Source organism: Pseudophryne corroboree, chromosome 1 (assembly GCF_028390025.1).
Source record: "Pseudophryne corroboree isolate aPseCor3 chromosome 1, aPseCor3.hap2, whole genome shotgun sequence".
In the NCBI taxonomy this organism is placed as follows: Eukaryota; Metazoa; Chordata; class Amphibia; order Anura; family Myobatrachidae; genus Pseudophryne; species Pseudophryne corroboree.
In genome coordinates, this window is record NC_086444.1 from 919096458 (window position 1) to 919119174 (window position 22717).

The following is a 22717-nucleotide window of genomic DNA, read 5'->3' on the forward strand; positions in this document are numbered from 1 at the left end:
CCTGGAAAGGGCCGCCGGCAGGTGGGATATGGGATGGTTCTGTAGGTATTGCTTTTCCAATATTCTTTCTCAGACAGGTAAGGCATGACATTGCTCTTTTACTCGCATGAGAGGAGAATCCTGGGGCGCACCAGTATGCTCTTACCAATTTGCACATCCCCTCCTTGCCTAGATGAGTCAGCCCGTGAGCTGCTTCAGCCAGACATGGAAGGTATGCCCTGGGGGCCACTGGTTTACCATGTCCATCCGTCCAGAGCCCTGAGGACTCCTGGCCATATCCCTTTGCCTTCCAGACTGCTCTTTCCTGTGTGGAACACAAATTCTGCATCTCACACAACTTTTGTGTGTTGATGGTATTAAATACCATCAGTTGTGTGGTGTCTGTCTGTATGGGGGTAGCAGCTGCAAGCTTTGCGGCTTCGTCTGCTCGGCTGTTACCAAGGGATATTGGGTCTTGGCTATATGTATGTGCTTTACATTTGATAACAGCCACTCTGTCGGGTTCCTGTATCGCTGTTAGAAGCCTTTTTATGTGAGCTGCATGCGCTATCGGTGTACCAGCCGCCGTCATGAAATTTCTGAGCCGCCATAGGGCTCCGAAATCATGGACTACCCCGAAGGCGTATCTAGAATCGGTGTAGATATTGGCTGACTTACCCTTAGCCAATTCACATGCTCTGGTTAGGGCGACCAGTTCAGCAACCTGGGCTGAGTGAGGTGGGCCTAGCGGTTCCGCTTCTATGGTGTCTTGGTCATCTACGACTGCGTATCCAGTACACAAGTCTCCCGAGTCTGACTGTCTATGACAACTACCGTCCGTGTAGAACGTGAGTTCTGCATCTTCCAGTGGGTTGTCACTGATGTCAGGCCTTGCGGTAAAATTTTGGGTCAAATATTCCATACAATCATGTGTATCCCCCTTTGCATTAAATCCTCCTTCCCCATCACTCTCACCTTCCACCCTTTGTGTCTGACCAGGCACACCTGGGAGAAATGTTGCAGGATTTAATGCACTGCATCTCCTTATGGTGATGTTTACTGGGGCCATTAATGCCAATTCCCATCTTGTAAACCTTGCTGATGAGACGTGTCTGGTTTGGGCAGAATTCAATAAGGCAGATACCGCATGCGGTGTATGGATTGTGAGGTTGTGGCCTAGCACGACATCTTCGCTTTTTGTCACTAGCAATGCTATCGCCGCAACGCTACGCAAGCATGTGGGGAGGGATCGCGCTACCGTGTCTAGCTGGGCGCTGTAGTATGCAATTGGCCTGCTGGCGTCACCGTGTTTTTGGGTTAGTACACCTGCTGCGCACCCAGCACTTTCTGTTCCGTATAGTTCAAAGGGTTTCCCATAGTCTGGCATACCTAGTGCTGGTGCCTGCGTTAGGCACTGTTTGAGTCTCTCAAATGCTGTTTCGGATTCGTCTGTATGCGAAATCCGATCAGGTTTGTTTGAAGAGACCATTTCCTGCAAAGGTAACGCCAATAAGGAAAACCCTGGGATCCAATTACGGCAATACCCACACATTCCTAAAAACGTCCTGATCTGTTGCTGGGTTTGTGGCAGTGTCATGTCTCTAATGGCTTGGATTCTATCAGCGGTCAGGTGTCTCAGTCCTTGTGTTAGACAGTGTCCCAAATATTTTACCTTAGTTTGGCATAATTGTAACTTGTCTTTGGAAACCTTGTGACCTGTGTCTGAAAGATGAAACAGGAGCTGTTTCGTATCCTTCAGAGATGCTTCCAGTGAATCTGAACACAGTAATAAATCGTCCACATACTGTATCAATACTGATCCACTGTCTGGTTGGAAAGACTGTAAACAATCATGCAAAGCCTGAGAAAATATACTTGGACTATCTATGAAACCTTGGGGTAACCGAGTCCACGTGTATTGGACTCCTCTGTATGTGAATGCAAACAAATATTGGCTGTCAGGGTGCAGAGGTACCGAAAAGAAAGCGGAGCAGAGGTCAATAACAGTGAAAAATTTGGCAGTGGGAGGAATTTGCATTAGGATGACAGCTGGATTAGGCACTACGGGGAACTGACTCTCAACTATTTTGTTAATCCCCCTTAGATCCTGCACTAGCCTGTAACCCCTCCCCCCACTCTTTTTAACAGGGAAGATGGGACTATTGGCTGTGCTGGACGTTCTTACCAGAATGCCCTGTTGCAGCAAGCGTTCTATTACTGGGAAAACTCCTAACTCCACCTCTGGCTTCAGAGGATACTGTGGGATTTTTGGAGCTATCCTACCATCTTTTACTTGTACAACTACTGGAGCTACGTTTGCCATTAATCCAGTGTCCTGTCCATCTTTTGTCCAAAGTGACTCTGGTATCTGAGATGTCATCTCTTCTACTTGGGATGGGTTCCTATTTGTCATAATGGAATGTGACATTAATTTTGATGGGGAGTCTAACATGTCTCGTACCTCCTGAGCGTGATTCTCAGGAATGTCCAAGAATACACCTTCAGGAGTACAATAAATGACGCAACCCATTTTACATAGTAGGTCTCTCCCCAGGAGATTAGTTGGTGCCGATGCAGCCAGCAAAAAGGAATGCTTGGTATGCAAAGGCCCTATTGTAATCTCGGCTGGTTTGCTAACAGGGTAGTGCTGGACTACTCCCGTTACTCCCATGGCTGGAATTGTCCTACCAGTGGTTCTCATGCCCACTGTCGAATTTATCACTGACTTGGCCGCCCCTGTGTCTACAAGAAAGTTTAAAGTTTTACCAGCTACATTGATTGCAATCTCTGGTTCGCTTCCAAGACTGGCAATCAATTTAACTGGCTGCAGATTACAGGTGTGGCCACACCCCTATTGGGTATGCTGACCTCCCTGAATCCCATTGGCAGCAACTACTTGTGGGGGAGTTAGCTGGGAACTACCAGAGGCCTGCCAGTCTCTGTTCGGGGGATATCTTTTTGTTTCCCCTGTATGTGGCTCAAAACTCCGCCTCTGTGGACCCTGCTCCCAATGTCGTGTGTTGTGTTGTTGTCTAGGGGGTTGAAAAGATCTTTGTACATTCTTTGTTCTACATTCTCGTGCAAAGTGTCCCGGTCTGTTACAAGAAAAACATGTTATTACACTTGCCTTACCCACAGGATTCGGTGGTACATACGCAGGCTGCCTTGTGGTCAGCGCCTGTATACTTACGGACATCAACTTATCACTTTGCGACTCCCTGTGTCTAGTGATGTTTTTGTCGTGATCAACAGCAGCCTCTCTCAAGGTGGACACTGACAGACCTCGCCAACATGGTTGTGTGGTCTGTACCCTAGCTTTTAATGTTTCTTTCAAACCATCCATCAGTACAGATACTGCTACTTCTCGATGGTTTGGGTTGGTCTTAATGTCTTCTATACCAGTGTATTTTGCCATTTCTGATAGTGCCCGGTGGAAATATTCTGCTGCCGTTTCGGACTCCTTTTGCTTAATGGAAAATATTTTATTCCATTTAACAACGGCTGGGAAATACTCCTTTAGCTGTAAATTTATCCTTTTTACATTATCCTGGTCGTACACATCTGTAAGCGGTACATCTTTATCTAGTCCACAATCAGCCAAGAATTTAACTGAGTCGACATTGGAAGGTAAGCAAGCTCTTAGCACTATCTGCCAATCCTTATTATTGGGCTCTAAAGTGTTTCCTAGATCCCTGATGTATTTTTGGCTTGCCACTAAATCTTTTCTGGGGTCTGGGAATTCAGACACTATGGTCCTCAATTCCATTCTAGTGAACGGGCAATACATGGCAATGTTCCTGACGGGTGTGGCTCCTGATGCATCTGTTTTCCCATTGGGAACTACTATCACCTTTACAGGAGCAATTCTAACAGCCTCATTCTGCGTAGATTCTACAACTTGTGGTACAATTGTTTCAGTGTAGTGCATGGTGCCGTACTTACCCGTTGACACGACCTCACCTATCCCTCCGCTAGGGGCCTTAACTAATCTCGTGGGTGGTGCAGTTCCTACTGTGGTTTCTGATATGGTGGCCGCTAGAGAGAGCGCTGAAATTGTTGCCGAATCTTCTTCTTGATCACACTCCTGAGGAAGGTTCAAAACAGGGTACATCTTGCACGGGTTAATACTTGCATGAGTTATTTGGTTAACATCATTAACATTTACAGGGTTACTAAGAGTTTGTGTTTTACAACCCAGTGCGTTTCTCTCCGTAATCAACTTCTCTCCTGCAATGTATGGTGGAGGTGGAGCTGTGGCTATCAGCTTCCTGACTGCCCCAGATCCCGCCGCCAGAGCCAAACCTCTCTGTATCTCACCTTCCTGGTGCCATAACTGTAAGTAATCATGATGCTGAATTCGTCTCTTTGATGATTTTACGAGACATATCCTCCTCCTTAAATTTTGTAACACGTCTGGACTGAAGCTACCTATTCTTGGGAATTTGTCCCTGTCTTGTACAGTCATTCTCTCCCATTCATCACATAAAGATTCTGTGTGACTTCCGTATTTTTCACACATTACATATCGTGCCGACCCAACTGGTCGGTTCACAGAATCAACCTGAACCAGGGTTGATCGCCCCCTACCTGAGCAACTGGCCCCCATAGTCTGCAGGTGTTGCTTAGTCCTCCTTGGATTTCTGTATCAAGGTTTTCAGCAAGCCTTTACAGACAACCAAATTACTCCACAGTAGGCCGGCGGTGGCGGTTTACCGAGTACCCCACTCACTCGCCCACCTCGACCAATACGACCTGATCACACCGATATGGTGCTGGCGTACTCGATACAGGGCCCCTATGGAACCTTCAGTTTACTGGAACATATGAGGGTTACCCGCAGGACATTTACTCTTTCCAGTAAAGGTGGGGTTGTTAGATAGTTCCTGAGTGACCAGCGAACTTCCCTTCCAAAAATAAAAAATTACACAAATCACGTCAGAATGTACAGATAGCGTTTGTGACCACTTTACTCTAATGGTATTAGGTCAGATTACTAACTACTGCACACAATTACGTGTGGTCCAATCGTTCAGTACACAAGCACTACTTGTTATGTACTGAGAGATCAATGGAATCGATGTTTCCGGCCGCGATTCCTTCAGCAAGAGCTTATGGCTTATATGGGTTCTGCACCAACACCCCAGGCGTTGTGCCACTGGACTTTTATAGCGGACCTCTTAGTACCTTACGACCTCCTGGTCTTGTTACCTTCTGTTAATGACCTCCTGGTCTGTTACCTTATGGTCCGCTATACTCTAATGCTCAAATATTATTTAACCAGGGATGCCTCCCTAGCCACCGTATATGTCACTTACACGTGTGTCCCTTGACGAGTACCCGACATTCCTTTTGGTTCCACCTTAAAGTTATATAAACTTTTGTATACAAAACCACACTCACTCAACACATGTACACTTTTGTTTCTATATCTATTTCTGCGCAGAAATTGTCTTCAGTCCAACAGTGTTACTAATTAGGAGCAGGATCTGTTAAACTAAATTTCAGATTTTCCAAAAATAGATTTGCGTTATTTACCGCGTCGCGTTATTTACCGCTGTGCGTTACTTATCGCCTTTGCGCTAATTATCGCTTTGCGCTAATTCAATTTTCCGTGACTTGAGCTACGTGGGCGTAACCAGACGCTACGTTGCGTAATGTACGCTGCGTGCGTCTGCCGTTTGGATTGCGTACGCAAGTCTTTTGTTAGGGACACGTGTACGCAAAACAAAGATCCACCGTAACACAATTTCTACCTTTATCAATGTAGGTGATCCCTGATCATCTACCGCACACCACACTGACTGTCTTATCTCCCAGACAAGCCGTGTGTTGGTCTATACTTTAACTATTACCTCTACTATGAAATAACAGCAAATCTCTTTTTGCACTTTCTAATCAACTATAAAACTTGGCAAACAGGAATAGTGATATACGAAATTTGAAAAAGAAATGCAGATAAATGTATGCGTGCGTGTATACGCAAGACAGAAGAGAAATAAAACAGTTTTAAAAGACACAAGCGTTTTGTTCTTACTTCCGGTTCCCGGATTCCTTCAGCACTCTTTATCTAAGCGAAGCAGACGCTTATCCCGTCAGCACTGCGAGACAACCTCCCACCCTTTGCTGGGGGGATAATGTCTGCTGATCTACCTAGTGCAGATATGAGAAGGATAGGACGAGTCCCCAATTGACAATGCTAAATTCCCTTGTCGTATAAACAACCCTTTATGAAGCTAAGAACACTGTACGCTGTTTACTTAAGAAGTACCGTAATGGTACGCTAGTTGCGTAACGATCGCTCAGCCGTAGGCGAGACGCTCAAGCGTCACGTTCGCTCACGGCCCAGCGATCACAGGACACGTTATTGGCTATGACTAGAGTAATGATTCGCTATGGCGTAGCGGACGCTCGAGACCACGAGGAGATCACCAGCGGCGCAGACGCTCACAACGCTATACCTTTATGTCTAAACCTTATACCAATGAAATACACGGAATACCTTAATGTGAATACAGGGTGTAAGTGCAACCTTGTGTAACCTGACTAACTACAAAGCTGCTTGAGCGTCACCGACGCTCAAGTGAACACTTAACACTATAGGAAATACACAGATACTGGTTTAGGGTCCAAAGCCTATTAACTGTATTATATCTAGTATACTTGTAAAAAGGGGATAACAGTACAAATGATACACTACAATATAACAAAGACTTCCTAACCAAAATACAATACTATCTAATACAATACTAGTCTAGGGGAGATACGAGAGAAAGAGAGAGAGAGAGACGGAGAGAGATGAGAGAAATTGGCTCACAGAAAGACAATGATAACGGAGAGAAACTTACGCACAAGGGTAAACGATCGCATGCGCCTGGACATCCAGCACCCGATTTTCAGCAATGAGAACCGTTGAAGAGTGAGAGCTGGATGTGGTCGGCCTGCCTATTTATGCCCCACACACAATGCAATCTCATAGTCCCTACAATCCCATTGTCTATTGGACGTCGGAATTCGGCCCTGCATCATAACAAAAGGTCATAGGTTGATTCATACAGGTGGGCTGTGACGATTTCAAACAGCTCAGGTGGGTGGGGAACTAGGTTTCCCGCCGCATACCTGAGTATGAGTAAATAGTAGAAATGGACATAAACTTCTTATGTCCATAACTATTCGCACGAGCGATTAATACGCTCCAAACCAACACCGGAATATTGCTAATTAAATACTCTTCCGATGGGTACCAAACACTGCTGTATGATTCCTGTTAGACCCTTCGTACGATACAAAGAGGGATTCCTTAGCTCAGGGACCTTCTATATTAACCAAACTTTCAGAAACTATCAAAGGGATCATGATCTATAAACTACATTAATTGTGAAAATATGTGACGAATGAGTCGCACGCTACGACTACATAAACTCTACCGTAAATACGCATACCGCGCCTGCGAGTGCACGCTATTGCGGGTATGCGCCTTCACGGGAGAGCGTACGCATGCGCAGCACGGACCAGTGTGCGGTGCAAATATGGCAACGTGCATAGAGACATTTTTCTGACTTTGACAGTGGAAACTTCATAGGGAAGTTTTTCAGCATGATTGTGGACCGTTGGCAAAGACCAAAGGTGGACATGATAGCGTCCCGCCCGAAAAACGGGACAGGTATTCCGCCAGGTCATGAGACCTTCAGGCGATAGCTGTGGATGTTCTGGTAACACCGTGGGTGTACCAGTCAGTGTATGGGTTCCCTCCTCTGTTTCTCATAACCAAGGTATTGAGAATTATAAGACATAGAGGAGTATGAACTATACTAGTGGCTCCGGATGGGCCAAGAGGGACTTGGTACCCGGAGCTTCAAGAGATGCTCACAGAGGACTAAGGGCCTGGGGAGCTAAGAAGGGACTTGCTTCAGCAAGTACCATGTCTTTTCCAAGAATTACCGCGGCTGCGTTTGACGGCATGGCGGTTGAATACCGGATTCTGAAGGGAAAAAGGCATTCCATAAGAGGTCATACCTACCTTGGTCAAAGCCAGGAAGGAGGTGACCGCACAACGTCATCACCACATGTGGTGAAAATATGTTGCGTGGGTAAGGCCAGGAAGGCTCCACGAAGGAAATTCAACTAGGTCGATTCTGCACTTCCTGAAAACAGGAGTGTTTTGAGCCTCAAATTGGGGTTCATTAAGATTTAAATTTCGGCCCTGTAGATTTTCTTCCAGAAAAAATTGACTTCAGTTCCTGAAGTCCAGATTGTAAAGGGTGTATTCCATATACAGTTCTTTTGTGCCTCTAGGGGCACCGTGAGATCTCAACATAGTGTTGGGATTTCTTAAAATCATATTGGTTTGAACCGCTCAAATCTGTGGATTTGAAATATCTCACATGGAAAGTGACCATGCTGTTGACCAATATCTCACATGGAAAGTGACCATGTTGTTAGTCCTGGCCTCGGCCAGGCGATTGTCAAAAAGAATGGGCGGTTTTGTTTTACAAAAGCCCATATTAGAATTTTCCATTTGAACAGGGCAGAACTGGGACTCGTCTCCAGTTTCTTCCTAAAGGGGTGACAGCGTTGTCACCTGAAACAACCTATTGTGGTGCCTGCGGCTACTGGGGACTTGGAGGACTCCAAGTTACTAGACGTTGTCAGGGCCCTAAAATATATATATATATATATATATATATATATATATAGTTAGGACGGCTGGAGTCAGAAAGTCTGACTTGCTGTTTATATTGTATGCACCCAACAAGCTGGGTGCTCCTGCTTCTAAGCAGTCTATTGCACGCTAGATTTGTAGTACAATTCAGCTTGCACATTCTGTGGCAGGCCTGCCACAGCCGAAATATGTAGATGCCCATTCCACAAGGAAGGTGGCCTCATCCTGGGCGGCTGCCCGAGGAGTCTCGGCATTATAACTTTGCCGAGCAGCTACGTGGTCAGGGGAGAACACGTTTGTAAAATTTTACAAATTTGATACTCTGGCTAAAGAGGACCTGGAGTTCTCTCATTCGGTGCTGCAGAGTCATCCGCACTCTCCCGCCCGTTTGGGAGCTTTGGTATAATCCCCATGGTCCTGACGGAGTCCCCAGCATCCACTAGGACGTTAGAGAAAATAAGAATTTACTTACCGATAATTCTATTTCTCGTAGTCCGTAGTGGATGCTGGGCGCCCATCCCAAGTGCGGATTGTCTGCAATGCTTGTACATAGTTATTGTTACAAAAATCGGGTTATTACTATTGTTGTGAGCCATTTTTTCAGAGGCTACTTCGTTTTGTTATCATACTGTTAACTGGGTTCAGATCACAAGTTGTACGGTGTGATTGGTGTGGCTGGTATGAGTCTTACCCGGGATTCAAGATCCTTCCTTATTGTGTACGCTCGTCCGGGCACAGTACCTAACTGAGGCTTGGAGGAGGGTCATAGGGGGAGGAGCCAGTACACACCATGTGACCTAAAAAGCTTTTTAGATGTGCCCTGTCTCCTGCGGAGCCCGCTATTCCCCCATGGTCCTGACGGAGTCCCCAGCATCCACTACGGACTACGAGAAATAGAATTATCGGTAAGTAAATTCTTATTATTAGTGTCTCACAGGATGTACTGTTGTATTTTTCTCTGTATATTTCTGTCACCATATACCACTTAAATTCTCTGTTTGTGTTCTGCATTTGCAGTCGCACTCCACAGGGTTTTTTTGTCAGATACTGTGTCTGGCTATCTTGTACTGTTACGCCCTAAGGCTCACGTTTCCATATAAGGTCTGCTACACTGAGCGGGAGATCCATGGCTGATCCTGCATCATGCAATGCTGACGCCACGGATTTATCTGAGGAAAATATTCCAGCTGAGGGTCCAGGTATCGGGGGTTCCGTACCCCTCAGTCAGTCTGCAGCACAGGTGGCACACCAAGACCCACCTTGGGCTGCTTTTTCTAATTTACTGACTACGCTTGTAATGAGACTTACGCCACCTGTAGGACCTTCTGTGCGATTACAGCCACATATTGTCCCTGTAGTTAATCCGCCATGGGCGGATACTCTGTCAACTCAGTTACAGCAGTTAAATCAGTCTTTGGTTAAACAAAAACCTAACCCTCGCCCTCCTAGGACCAAATGGTCATCTAAGGCCATTTCTTCCTCACAATCCACTCGTGTTTCGGATACTTCATCCGATGAAGATGGGGTGTATACTGACCCATCATACACTGATGCAGATGCTTCTGATGAGGAATCTACAACGCAGGTTGATGTTCCTGACCTATTGGAGGCAATCAAACTGTTTCTTCAAATTGAAACATGATAAATTCAAATGTCTTAAGGTTACTAAATTAGTTTTGCCACATTCTGACCGTTTAGTTGACATACGTCAGGAATCCTTGGGAGTCTCTAGGAAAGAAATTCTTCCTGTCTAAAAAGATGCTAGCTCATTATCCCCTCTCTGCAGAGTTAAGTAAGAATTGGGAAACACCACCACCGGTGGACTCACATGTAGCGCGTCTTGTAGTGTCTTCTACTCTGCCTGTCACTACGGTCACCTCTCTGAAGGAAGGGATGAGCGTGTGAAGGGTTACTTTAAGTCTATTACACTCTTGCAGTTGCTGTACATAGACCCACTATAGCAGCTTCTTGAGCTGGGTTCAAGCTGTTGAGGCATAGCTACCTCTGAATTTCTCTGACGTCCTAGTGGATGCTGGGGACTCCGTAAGGACCATGGGGAATGGACGGCTCCGCAGGAGACTGGGCACATCTAAGAAAGATTTAGGACTATCTGGTGTGCACTGGCTCCTCCCCCTATGACCCTCCTCCAAGCCCCAGTTAGATTTCTGTGCCCGGCTGAGCTGGATGCACACTAGGGGCTCTCCTGAGCTCCTAGAAGAAAGTATAGTTTAGGTTTTTTATTTTCAGTGAGTCCTGCTGGCAACAGGCTCACTGCAACGAGGGACTAAGGGGAGAAGAAGCGAACCTACCTAAGTGGTGGTAGCTTGGGCTTCTTAGGCTACTGGACACCATTAGCTCCAGAGGGATCGAACACAGGACCCGACCTCGTCGTCCGTTCCCGGAGCCGCGCCGCCGTCCCCCTTACAGAGCCAGAAACAAGAAGGTGGTCCGGAAAATCGGCGGCTGAAGACTTCTGTCTTCTCCAAGGTAGCGCACAGCACTGCAGCTGTGCGCCATTGCTCCTCATGCACACCACACACTGCGGTCACTGATGGGTGCAGGGCGCTGGGGGGGGGGGGCGCCCTGAGCAGCAATAATAACACCTTGGCTGGCAAAACTAACACCATATATAGCCCCAGAGGCTATATATAGGTGTATATTAACCCCTGCCAGAAACGATAAAATAGCGGGAGAAAGCCCGCCGAGAAAGGGGCGGAGCCAACTCCCTCAGCACACTGGCGCCATTATTCCCTCACAGCTTCGCTGGAAGGAAGCTCCCTGGCTCTCCCCTGCAGTCCTGCACTACAGAAAGGGTAAAAAAGAGAGGGGGGGCACAATTTAGGCGCAATATATATAGATTATAGGCAGCTATAGGGGAAAACACTCTGTATAGTGATATCCCTGTGTTATATAGCGCCCTGGTGTGTGCTGGCATACTCTCCCTCTGTCTCCCCAAAGGGCTTTGTGGGGTCCTGTCCTCTGTAAGAGCATTCCCTGTGTGTCGGTACTGCTGTGTCGACATGTATGATGAGGATAATGATGTGGAGGCGGAGCAAATGCCTGTGAATGTGATGTCACCCCCTGCGGGGTCGACACCAGTGTGGATGGACTTATGGAAGGAATTACGTGACAGTGTCAGCTCCTTACATAAAAGGTTTGACGACATAGGACAGCCGGCTACTCAGCTTGTGCCTGTCCAAGCGTCTCAAATGTCATCAGGGGCTATAAAACGCCCGCTACCTCAGATGACAGATACAGATGTCGACACGGATACCGACTCCAGTGTCGACGATGATGAGACGAGTGTACCCTCCAATAGATCCACCCGTTATATGATTGAGGCTATGAAAAATGTTTTACACATTTCTGATGATACCCCAGGTACCACAAAAAAGGGTATTATGTTTGGTGAGAAAAAACTACCAGTAGTTTTTCCTGCATCTGACGAATTAAATGAGGTGTGTGAGGAAGCGTGGACTTCCCCAGATAAGAAATTGATCATTTCTAAACGGTTAATGGCTGCGTACCCTTTCCCGCCAGAGGATAGGTCACGCTGGGAAACACCCCCTAGGGTAGATAAAGCATTGACACGCTTATCAAAGAAGGTGGCACTACCGTCTCCGGATACGGCCGCCCTAAAAGAACCTGCTGATAGAAAGCTGGAAAGAACCCTGAAAGCTATATACACACACACTGGCATTATATTGAGACCCGCTATTGCATCAGCTTGGATGTGCAGTGCTGCTGCTGCGTGGTCAGACTCCCTGTCGGAAAACATTGATACCATGGATAGGGACAATATTTTGCTAACGATTGACCATATAAAAGACGCGGTCTTATACATGCGTGATGCACAGAGGGATATTTGCCGGCTGGCATCAAAAATAAGTGCTATGTCCATTGCCGCCAGACGGGGTTATGGACTAGGCAATGGTCAGGTGATGCCGACTCCAAGCGGCACATGGAAGTTTTACCCTATAAGGGGGCGGAACTTTTTGGGGAAGGTCTTTCAGACCTCGTTTCCACAGCTACTGCTGGGAAATCGACTTTTTTGCCACAGGCTACCCCACAGCAAAAGAAAGCACCGTATTATCAGGTACAGTCCTTTCGGCCCCAGAAAAATAAGCTGGCTAGAGGCTCATCCTTTCTGCCGAGGGGCAGAGGAAGGGGGAAAAAGCTGCAACACACAGCTAGTTCCCAGGAGCAGAAGTCCTCCCCTGCGTCCGGTAAGTCCACAGCATGACGCTGGGGCTGCTCAGGCGGAATCGGGAACGGTGGGGGCACGTCTCAGGTTTTTCAGCACACAGTGGGCTCTCTCACAAGTGGATCCCTGGGTCCTTCAAGTAGTATCTCAGGGGTACAGGCTGGAATTCGAGACGTCTCCCCCCCCCCCCCCCCCCGTTTCCTAAAATCTGCCTTGCCGGCAACTCCCTCTGCCAGGGAGGCAGTGTTGGTGGCTATTCAAAAACTGTATTCACAGAAAGTGATCGTCAAGGTACCCCTCCTTCAGCAAGGAAAGGGTTACTACTCCACAATGTTTGTGGTACCGAAACCGGACGGTTCGGTGAGACCCGTCTTAAATTTAAAAACCTTGAACACTTATATCAAAAGGTTCAAGTTCAAGATGGAATCGCTCAGGGCGGTTATTGCGAGCCTGGAGGAGGGGGATTACATGGTATCCCTGGACATCAAGGATGCGTACCTGCATGTCCCCATTTACCCTCCGCACCAGGAGTACCTCAGATTTGTGGTACAGGACTGTCGCTATCAGTTCCAGACGCTGCCGTTCGGGTTATCCACGGCACCGAGGGTCTTTACCAAGGTAATGGCCGAAATGATGATACTCCTTCGCAAGAAGGGAGTTTTAATTATCCCGTACTTGGACGATCTCCTGATAAAGGCGAGGTCCAAAGAACAGTTGATAGTGGGGGTGGCACTTTCTCAGGAAGTGCTACAACAGCACGGCTGGATTCTAAACATTCCAAAGTCACAGCTGGTCCCGACGACACGTCTTCTGTTCCTGGGAATGATTCTGGACACAGACCAGAAAAGAGTGTTTCTTCCACTGGAAAAAGCCGAGGAATTGTCATCTCTGGTCATAGACATTCTAAAACCAGGAAAAGTGTCGGTACATCAATGCACACGAGTCCTGGGAAAAATGGTAGCTTCGTACAAAGCAATTCCATTCGGAAGGTTCCACGCAAGGACGTTCCAGTGGGACCTGTTGGACAAATGGTCCGGGTCCCATCTCCAGATGCAACAGCGGATAACCGTATCGGCCAGAACCAGGGTGTCGCTGCTGTGGTGGCTGCAGAGGGCTCATCTACTAGAGGGCCGCAGATTCGGAATACAGGACTGGGTCCTGGTGACCACGGATGCCAGCCTTCAGGGCTGGGGGGCAGTCACAAAGGGAAGAAATTTCCAAGGACTGTGGTCAAATCAGGAGATTTCTCTTCACATAAATATCCTGGAGCTAAGGGCCATTTACAATGCCCTAAGCCAGGCAAGACCCCTGCTTCAAAACCAGCCGGTACTGATCCAGTCAGACAACATCACGGCGGTCGCCCATGTAAACAGACAGGGCGGCACGAGAAGCAGGATGGCGATGGCAGAAGCCACAAGGATTCTCAGATGGGCAGAGAATCATGTGTTAGCACTGACGGCAGTGTTCATTCCGGGAGTGGACAACTGGGAAGCAGACTTCCTCAGCAGGCACGACCTCCACCCGGGAGAATGGGGACTTCATCCAGAAGTCTTCCAAATGCTGGTCAACCGGTGGGAAAAACCACAGGTAGACATGATGGCGTCCCGCCTCAACAAGAAGTTGAAAAGATATTGCGCCCGGTCAAGAGACCCTCAGGCGATAGCGGTGGACGCTCTAGTGACACCATTGGTGTACCAGTCGGTTTATGTGTTTCCTCCTCTACCTCTCATACCCAAGGTACTGAGAATAATAAGAAGGCGAGGAGTGAAAACCATACTCGTGGTTCCGGATTGGCCAAGAAGAGCTTGGTACCCGGAACTTCAAGAGATGCTTACAGAGGACCCTTGGCCTCTGCCGCTCAGACAAGACCTGCTGCAGCAGGGACCCTGTCTGTTCCAAGACTTACTGCGGCTGCGTTTGACGGCATGGCGGTTGAACACCGGATCCTGAAGGAAAAGGGTATTCCGGAGGAAGTCATCCCTACCCTGATCAAAGCCAGGAAGGATGTCACAGCAAGACATTATCACCGCATTTGGCGAAAATATGTTGCTTGGTGTGAGGCCATGAAGGCCCCGACGGAGGAATTTCAACTGGGTCGATTCCTGCAAGCAGGGGTGACGTTGGGCCTCAAATTGGGGTCCATAAAGGTCCAGATTTCGGCTCTGTCGATTTTCTTCCAAAAAGAACTGGCTTCTCTGCCCGAAGTTCAGACTTTTGTCAAAGGAGTACTGCATATTCAGCCTCCTTTTGTGCCCCCAGTGGCACCTTGGGATCTCAATGTGGTTTTGGCATTCCTGAAATCACATTGGTTCGAACCACTTAAGACTGTGGATTTAGAATATCTCACGTGGAAAGTGGTCATGCTGTTGGCCTTGGCGTCGGCCAGGCGGGTTTCAGAATTGGCGGCTTTGTCTTGTAAAAGCCCTTATCTGATTTTCCATATGGATAGGGCAGAATTGAGGACTCGTCCTCAGTTTCTCCCAAAGGTGGTCTCAGCTTTTCACTTGAACCAACCTATTGTGGTGCCTGCGGCTACTAGGGACTTGGAGGATTCCAAGTTGCTGGACGTAGTCAGGGCCCTAAAAATTTATATTTCCCGGACGGCTGGAGTCAGAAAGACTGACTCGCTGTTTATCCTGTATGCACCCACCAAGCTGGGTGCTCCTGCTTCTAAGCAGTCTATTGCGCGCTGGATTTGTAGCACTATTCAGCTGGCGCATTCTGCGGTAGGCTTACCACAGCCTAAATCTGTAAAAGCCCATTCCACACGGAAGGTGGGCTCATCTTGGGCGGCTGCCCGAGGGGTCTCGGCTTTACAACTTTGCCGAGCAGCTACTTGGTCGGGGGCAAACACGTTTGCAAAATTCTACAAATTTGATACCCTGGCTGAGGAGGACCTGGAATTCTCTCATTCGGTGCTGCAGAGTCATCCGCACTCTCCCGCCCGTTTGGGAGCTTTGGTATAATCCCCATGGTCCTTACGGAGTCCCCAGCATCCACTAGGACGTCAGAGAAAATAAGATTTTACTCACCGGTAAATCTATTTCTCGTAGTCCGTAGTGGATGCTGGGCGCCCATCCCAAGTGCGGATTGTCTGCAATACCTGTACATAGTTATTGTTACAAAAATCGGGTTTTGTTGTGAGCCATCTCTTGAGAGGCTCCAATTTGTTATCATACTGTTAACCGGGGTTCCTATCACGTGTTATATGGTGTGGCTGGTATGAGTCTTACCCGGGATTCAAAAATCCTTCCTTATTGTGTCAGCTCTTCCGGGCACAGTTCCTAACTGAGGCTTGGAGGAGGGTCATAGGGGGAGGAGCCAGTGCACACCAGATAGTCCTAAATCTTTCTTAGATGTGCCCAGTCTCCTGCGGAGCCGTCTATTCCCCATGGTCCTTACGGAGTCCCCAGCATCCACTACGGACTACGAGAAATAGATTTACCGGTGAGTAAAATCTTATTTTTTCTGATAATGCCAGACAGTCTCTTTCATATATTACCACAGCCTCTCATTACTTTCAGGAGGCGGCCTCCGATGCCGGTGTTCTGGCGGCCAAAGTGTATACTACGTCCATTCTGGCTTGCCGGATTCTGTGGTTACGGTCATGGTCGGTGGACCTGTTCTCTAAAAAAAAAAAAAAAAAGACCTTGGAGGTGATCCCTTTTAAGGAAGACATACTATTCAGGGAAAATCTGAACAAGATTGTTGCTGACTTAGCGTCTGCTAAGACTGCCTGTCTACCAAGTACTAATCCTTCGGCTCCGAAGGCTAAAAGCAAAGAGTCAGGCGTACCCATAACAGGCTCGCACTTCCAAATCCACTAAGCCCAAGCCTAAACGTTCTTGAAGCTTCACTCCTGAAGAGATTGTGGTTCCGGCCTTTATCTTTCCTGGTTTGTCCTCCAAAGAGCAGTCTTTGGATGTGGTTTTCACAAGCGTGGCTGGCCTGCAAATAAGCAAACTTTGGCCAGATGGATTAGAATGGTAATTGAACAAACTTATGCGCAGGCTGGTATCAAGGCCCATTCTACTCAGTCTGTTTGACCTTCTTGGGCGGCCTGCTGTGGCGCGTCCCTAGAACAATTGTGCAAGGCGGGTACGTGGTCCTCAGTGAACATGTTCATTAGGTTCTATGTCTTTGATACTACCTTTGGACGCCGGGTTCTTGTGCCGGTTACAGTGCGTCCCCTCCCATGAGGAACTGCTTTAGGACATCCACGATGTTATTCATTGTGGAATACCGGTGTACCCCGCTGCAGAAAAGGAGATTTCTGGTAAGACTTACCATTGTTAAATCTCTTTCTGTGAGGTACACTGGATTCCACAGGGCGCCCACCCTGACGCACTTAGCTTTTTTGGGTTTGTATGGCATTAGCCGCTGGTACCTTCTCCTGTCGTGAGAATGTGGGTCTATGTGGCTAACTACTAACGTCTGTTTTACCTGCTACTGCATTGGACTGGTTAACAAAACTGAGCTCCAGTGCCTGGAGGCGGGGATATAGAGGAGGCGGTGCAGTGCATCCTGGGAACAGTCAAAGCTTTAGCCTGTTGGTGCCTCGGATCAAGATCCAACTCTACACCCCTATGTTATTCCCTGTGGAATCCAGTGCACCTCGCAGAAAGAGATTTAACAATGGTAAGTCTTACCATAAATCTCCTTTTTTCCTGAATCGTATATACAGATGTAGCCATGTTCATTCCGCCCACGTCATGGGCCCACGTGCCGCAGGTGCGGCTTATTTGGGGTTACAAGCATTACATTGCCTATTTGCCCTAGACTATGATTGTTAGTTAATAATAATAATAATTTTCCTGACGTTAATACACAGATGTAGCCATATTCGTTCAACCCGCGGCATGGTCGCATGGGCATACGTGCCAAAGGTGCGACTTGGTATGCTGGGCTGCGATTATTCGCACCTGCGACTAGGAAATGTAATGCCAATTGCATGCATCACCCTAAGTAGGCTGCACCCGCAGCCATGACTACATCTGCATCTGATTGACCTGTGTATGGTAATGACCTGCCTTTCTCTAGCATATTGTACTCTTCCATAAAAGCCGATTGGAGAAGGCCGTTAAATCCTTTGTGTTGATTGGCATAAAACAGGGATATTCGTATTACAGCCTTTAGTATTGACCTGAACACACATTCTGTAGTCCCAACCTTGCATGTCAGTGTTCACTCACTGTTGTATAATACAGAGGTATGAATGAGATGCGGCTATAGAGGAATGGTTTATTCCTTCTTTTAATGTTGTTTTCAAAGTGTATTGTTAGCATTGTAAAGCATTCCATAAATCATGTGGCTTTATGTGATTTGTAGATAATATTCCAAAATTGCGATATAAATTAGATCTAACCTAGAATTGTATTGTTTTTAGATGACACACCAGTGTTCGTGTAATGTCTGCACAGGCACATTAATGTTGTGAAATTAAGTTGCAGTGATTGCTATTCAGCAATTGTTGGCTTGTAGTTCAATGATTGAACACTACAAGCTATCTCTTAATTGAGTATGACTCATTTACAATAACATCACATATCTGAGTCACCAGTCTTAAAGGTCAGGCTATTTTGACAGCTGGTGCATGTTGTTCACTTGACTCTATAAAGGGGTTTGCATATGCCCAAGCCTTTTACTGTGTTGTTGGAGCATCGTAGTGCTGCACAGTACTTAGCCCAGGTGCGTAATCATAAATCCCCTTTTTTTTCCAATTCTGAGATTGGTACCTTATCATATTGACTGCTGTTTATTTTCTATCACCTGTATCCTGTTATCTTCAATAAAGCCTACTCTGATTTGGAATTAACGTGTTGACTAACCTCCTTGCTCACATCCACCACCAACTTCTACACATCTGCCGATAAGTATGCAATTTCCAGGTTTGCAGAATATAATGCTGAGGGGCTTGTCTAATTTGGTATTGCCACACCGTACATATTCTGCAAGTTTTCTGTATGTATCGGTGACTCCCCTTTTTTCCCCAACTGTTACTTTGTATTCAATGCTGTCCCCTCCTTACAAAGAGAACTCCCAGCACAAAAAGGCATGCAGCTGTTCTTTGCATTCCGTGAGATTTGTATTTTGGTAAACGTATAATGCTTTTGTTTTATATGCCAGGATATAATTTATTGGCCTGGGCCAGCTGTGTTTAGTGAACCACTTATGGTTTTTTCCATTGTCTGTTGATATGCTTATAGTGAGAGAAAAAAAACTGTTGGCCAAGAACGTTTGGCCAATACATTTTTATACCCTATTGGCTGGGTAAACCTACTGCAAATTACTGCAGATCTTCCACAGTGACGTCATGAGATACTCCAATGTTCAGCGAGCTGGTTTTATACTTTTATACAGAGGTGTGTTTGATATCTAAATCTTAGTTATGACAGGAGCCTTTTCACCCTTGTACAATTCAGGTCAGTTCTACTCATTTCACAGTCATTGGGGTCAATTCAATTCTGTGTGGATTGAATAGCATCAGGAATTAGCTCTCGGTGCTATCAATTCAGCGCAATGTGACCTCCGACGAGAGGATTACTTCTCGCACCCCTCCGGGGTGCAAGAATGATCAGACAAAAATTCTGGCGCGATGCTGTTTTCTGGTCTCAGCACGCCAGAAAAAGCATTGCATCTGGCACTTAAGTCTGAGAACGCCAGTTGTCACGCAAAACACCCTGTTTAGTCCGTGAGAACCGGTCGTCTCCAACATAGGGGGTAGTTCAGAGTTGATCGCAGCAGCAAATTTGTTAGCAGTTGAGCAAAACCATTTGCACTGCAGGTGTGGCAGAAATAACATGTGCAGAGAGAGTTAGATTTGGGTGGGGCGTGTTCAAACTGAAATCTAAGTTGCAGTGTAAAAATAAAGCAGCCAGTATTTACCCTGCACAGAAACAAAATAATCCACCCAAATCTAACTCTCTCTGCAAATGTTATATCTGCCCCAGACGACACCCCCCCCCCCCCCACTCCCCCCCTTCCCTCCCCTGGTGTGGACATGGTTTTGCCTAACTGCTAACAAACTTGCTGCTGCGATCAACTCGGAATTACCCCCATAGTACGTTGAATTTAATAGCACCGGGAGCTAATTCTGCGCAGAACTGAGTTGACCCCCTTTCAATCTGCGATTTCATGGCAGAAGGCTATCTTTCACTTAGTCATCAGTCTATAGGTCATTGCTACACACTAGATCACCACACTCCAAACTGAAATTCTCTATCCTGCTTTGAGGGTTTTGCAGGATGGAGCAACAGGCTAACAGTCAGATGCATTTCAAGGTTAACAGTGTGCCCTGTGTTTAAAATGACGTTCAGTAAATGTGAGTGACCTTTTTATTTTGAAAGGGAGGGGGCGGCGTTTCAGATTATCTTATAATATTGGTACTAGGCTGCATCCACAAAATGTTTTTGCTAGGTATAAAATCAAGATACGTGTGCTATTCAATTTTTCTGCGGAAACCAATCACAACAATGATTTAACCGCAAGTGAAATATTCCCAATCTCTAAAGGTTGCTCCCTGTAAACATGTGGTCTTGTTTCCCCACCAGGTCTGTCTACATCATGGTCTCAGCATTCAAGGTCTAGACATAGCAGAAGCTCCAGGCATGAAGATCAGAAGCCCTCTGAGGTATTGTAGGGGTGGTCAGTACATACGCCTCTTTTATAGCAGAATTATTACTGTTGCTGCTCACAAAAATGTCATTTGTGGGTAGTTGTGTCACATTTGCAGCAAACATTGGCGTATACAGTGATAGGCCTTTCTGGCTGTAACATTCCGGGTAAGGATATAAAATAGGTATTTTAGGATTTGCGCACCTGCAACAGCAGCAAATAAAGATTTGAAATTTCAATTGTTCATCCATCTTTGTTTTAAATATTTCATGCTTTCTTATCATTTTAAGGTTTAATGGCCATTTTACAGGGTTCTTAGAACATGAGAATACAGAAGGCTATTTTAACTTTTATTAATCTAAAGAGGGACTTTATTCTAAAAGATGTTTCCACCATTAAAACTTCCCTGGTCCAAATCCCAGAAGTTGTTTCCACAATGATACCATCTTTTACCTTTAAAATCGGCAGGTTATGTCATTTATAAGTCCTGCAAGGAGAGGAGGTGCGCCCATTTGTTGGGAAACGCACATTGAAATTGCCACCTTGTTAGATTTCCATGCTGTCTGTCCAGTTAGCGCTGACTTTTTCAAGTTGCATTCCCTGTTCAACTTACCCTGTGCCCACTGAGCTTCCGGGTATTATGCTACAGTTTGTGTAGTCTTTAATGGTTAGTCCTAGTGCAGGGATCCCTGTCTTAAGGCTAGCGGGCTGAGGAAGTGAGGCTTCTATGCTAACCTCGCAACAATATTGCTGGTGATACATACAGAGTGGCCTGATATTGTTACCAACCAGAGTCTCCTGTATGTTTTAATTCAGTGCATTAAGAGACACCAGTTTTCTTTTCCATATTAAGCATATGGAGACCTTGAACAGATGGCAAGTCACCTTTTTTCTGTTTCCAATACCGTGTTTTCTGAAATGCTGTAACCCTCATTATCTCTCTAGTTTTTACCCGAGTGAAATTTTGTCCAATTCAGACAGGTTGGCTGACAGGACGAGTCACATTTCAATCTCGTTGAACTAATATTTGGCTTGTTGGGATAGTCCTTCAGAGTTAATGTCCACCCTGTTGATCATCTTGGTCCTTTAAGCATTATAATGGAATTCATTCAAATATAAATGGCTCTGTGCTGTCATGCAGGTGTTCCGAACAGACCTGATCACTGCCATGAAACTGCATGACTCTCACCAGCTGAACCCAGAGGACTATTATGTATTGGCCGATTCATGGCGACAGGAATGGGAGAAGGGTGTACAAGTGCCTGTGAACCCAGAATTCATCCCTGACCCTGTTGCCAGGTAAGAAAATGAATGTAGACTTGTTACACTAGGCGTGAGAGCAGATGATGCACAGAGGAAATCACAGAATGCTTCAGCTGTTTATTTTGCATGGTGAAGCGTAAACTTGTAACTCCTGTTGCTCATCGACCCTCTATAAATGTTGGCTGCTGTAGCCTGCTGTAATTGCTAGGTCCCTTCTGTTTCTGGCCTTTTGTACAACAGAGCTGTAATTGGTATGTTGTCTGTCCTATAAAGTAAAGTGTTTTGAGCTGATACTATTTGCTTTATACAGAAGACCTAGGGAATTATACAATTGGTGCATGCAAGTAAGGATAAAGTGACTAGTAAACTTGTAATATTTAATTAGAAATGCATGAGTGTGTTATTGGAAAAGGCATTGCTGCAAATTTCTTCTTGAATATACAGCTTGTTGACTTTTCAAGAGGATTGGAGATGTAACTCATTCCTGATATATTAGGGACACTATAAATTACCTTATGTGGGTTAATGTTTTATTCCCAAAGGTGTTCCGCCTTAGGTTTAGTACTAGGAAGCATTAGGCCTCATCATGTGGTACAGTTAATGCGAGCTGAAGAACGCTTCTCAACCAGCACTGCAGATATGTACAATAATTCCTTTGAAGATTGTGCAATGATACACCAAAGAGTTCACACTGAACATTGTCCAGAAGAGACTAGTTGCTTTAGATTTTTCTCTGAATTCTTGTGTGTACTGATGTGTGGTTTTCCGCAAAGTCCTATTCTGTCTCCCATGCTTTTTGCAGTATACATGCTACCACAGGGTGAAATAATCAGATGTCATGGCCTGGTCTACCACTGCTATGCAGATGATACACAGCTGTATCTGTCCTTTGCTCTGGGTTCTGAGAACCCAATAAGAACCCTAAATGGCTGTCTAGCTGATTTCCAGGAATGGATGAGTGCCAGTTGGCTGCAACTGAATCCTGGTAAAACAGAGGA

The 22717-nt window shown here is 46.3% G+C and overlaps 1 protein-coding gene across 8 annotated transcripts in view; it reads left to right on the top strand.

Annotated features, from left to right (window-relative positions):
* JADE1 (jade family PHD finger 1) overlaps nt 1-22717 on the top strand; it is a 212423-nt gene that overhangs the window by 106263 nt on the left and 83443 nt on the right. For all 8 annotated transcript variants that reach the window (XM_063920341.1, XM_063920339.1, XM_063920337.1 and 5 more), the window contains exons 3-4: nt 20393-20472; nt 21598-21755. In XM_063920341.1, the coding sequence (XP_063776411.1) occupies nt 20393-20472; nt 21598-21755 (238 nt within the window). The remainder of the gene's footprint in view (nt 1-20392; nt 20473-21597; nt 21756-22717) is intronic.